Genomic DNA, 1,696 nt, shown 5'->3' with positions numbered 1-1,696 from the left:
GCATCTTCCTTCGAGAACCCAATTATAGGGTTGTCGACTCGTGCCATCTTTGGAACCATTCTTAGGTAAGTCTTACGTGCCTTTCTAAATGAACCAGAAACTGTGGTGCCCCCTATAATCATCCTAATGTCTCCTAGGAGCGGCTTAGGGCACTTGTTATCCTTTCTTATAGCCTACTCCTGTGGTGGGTCTACTCTTTCCTTGCTGACGAATCGTTGTAGCTTTCCTTGTCTGATTAGGGTTTCAATCTGTTGCTTCAAGTCATAGAATTCAGACATGTCGTGACCATGATCCTAAAGAAAATGACAATACTTATCTCTAGACCTCTTACTAGGATCTCCCTTCAACTTGCCAAGCCACGTCAAGGCCCTGTCGTCCTTGATTTGCATCAAGACCTGATCGATCGGGGTAGTCAGTGAGATGAAGTTTGAGAACCTTCGAATGGGGGGTTTGGAGCGCCTATCCTCTCGTTAATCTCTAGATCTTACCATCTTCCGTCCCCTGTCCTATTGTGCATCTTCTTGCCTTTCCTTCTTCTTGAGTTTCTCCTTTCAGGCTAGTAGCGCGTCTTCTACGTTCATGTACTCAGTGGCTTGATAAAGCACATCTGACATGATCTTCAGGTCGTTTTTGTATAAAGAGAACAAAAACTTCCCCTTTCGTAATCCATTGGTGAACACATCAACAATTATCTTGTCATTAGCTTCGTCTATCGAGAAGGCTTCCTTGTTGAAGCGAGTTATGTAAGACCTTAGTGTCTCATCCTCTCGTTGCTTGATGCTCATCAGGCATGCAGTGGACTTCTTATACCTGTGCCCCCCGATAAAGTGCAAGGCAAACTGCGCGCTTAACTCCTTCAATGTACCGATGGAGTTATGCGTCAATCTGCTAAACCATAACCTTGTGGGACCCTTCAGCGTAGTTGGGAAGGCTTGGCACATAACCTCTTCCGCCACACCTTATAAGTGCATATGGGTTTTGAATGACTCTAGGTGATTCAAGGGATCCTTAGACTTGTCGCAGGCTTCTATCTACGGCATACAGAACTTTGGCACAAGGGGGAACGAAGTGACGAGTGCTATAAAAGGTGAGTCTGTCCGGTGGACCAACTCGTTGAGGTCATTTGACACCCATCCCCTAAGGGCATTCATCATAAAATCCATCCGTTCCCTCATTATCTGCATCTCTGTAACTATGTAAGGCGGTACCGTATCTGTGACGGATGGACAGCTGGTGACTTGTCGCTATTGTCTGCTCAGGGCATTGTTGTCTTCTGGTCTTTCTTAGTCCCTTCTTTCGACGCTAGTACCCTCTTACTCTTCCCCACAATTGTTGGGTCCTGCATTCCTTCGGTGCAATTGTTCCTCCAAGTCATGGTTTTGCTTAGTAAGGCATTCTGCAGCCGCAGCAAGAGTCTGTACCTGTCTTTCGAGGGCAGTAATGCATGGTTCATCTCCATTATTGTTGTTGGTTGCCATCAAGTGGGTGAGTACCACACAACTCTTTGTTTGGGAAGTGGTAATATGGCTGCTATTGTTTTCTCGATTCCCCACAGACGGCACCAACTGATGATGCCAAAAATCATCAACGAGCTGCACAGTCCTCGCGTGCTCTAGATAGAATCTGCGAAACAGAAATAAAGAAGACCTTGCAGAGAGTACCGGTGTGGTACTAGCCAAATACCCTTCGAAAGTTA

The 1,696-nt window shown here is 46.0% G+C and overlaps 1 protein-coding gene across 1 annotated transcript; it reads right to left on the bottom strand.

The window, feature by feature from the left end:
- Positions 1 to 551: 551 nt before the first annotated feature.
- On the bottom strand, positions 552 to 1,184 carry LOC112024786 (uncharacterized). Its single transcript, XM_024057422.1, has 2 exons — positions 1,043 to 1,184; positions 552 to 958 (listed from the first exon to the last, which is right to left on the bottom strand). Exons 1-2 carry the CDS (start codon positions 1,182 to 1,184, stop codon positions 552 to 554), a joined length of 549 nt encoding a protein of 182 aa, XP_023913190.1.
- Between the last annotated feature and the right edge of the window lie 512 nt (positions 1,185 to 1,696).

The sequence above is a fragment of the Quercus suber genome, unplaced genomic scaffold (assembly GCF_002906115.3).
Source record: "Quercus suber isolate HL8 unplaced genomic scaffold, Cork oak 2.0 scaffold_787, whole genome shotgun sequence".
Taxonomy (NCBI): domain Eukaryota; kingdom Viridiplantae; phylum Streptophyta; class Magnoliopsida; order Fagales; family Fagaceae; genus Quercus; species Quercus suber.
The sequence above is the reverse complement of the archived record's forward strand: the minus strand, read 5'-3'. Positions and strand labels throughout refer to the sequence as shown.

Bases quoted from the DNA above. Each gene is read 5' to 3' on its own strand.
- LOC112024786 (XM_024057422.1), bottom strand. From the start codon at position 1,184: ATGCAGATAATGAGGGAACGGATGGATTTTATGATGAATGCCCTTAGG. The intron at 959-1,042 runs GTATGCCGTAGA...TGCACTTATAAG, and splicing joins CCCCCTTGTGCCAAAGTTCT to GTGTGGCGGAAGAGGTTATG.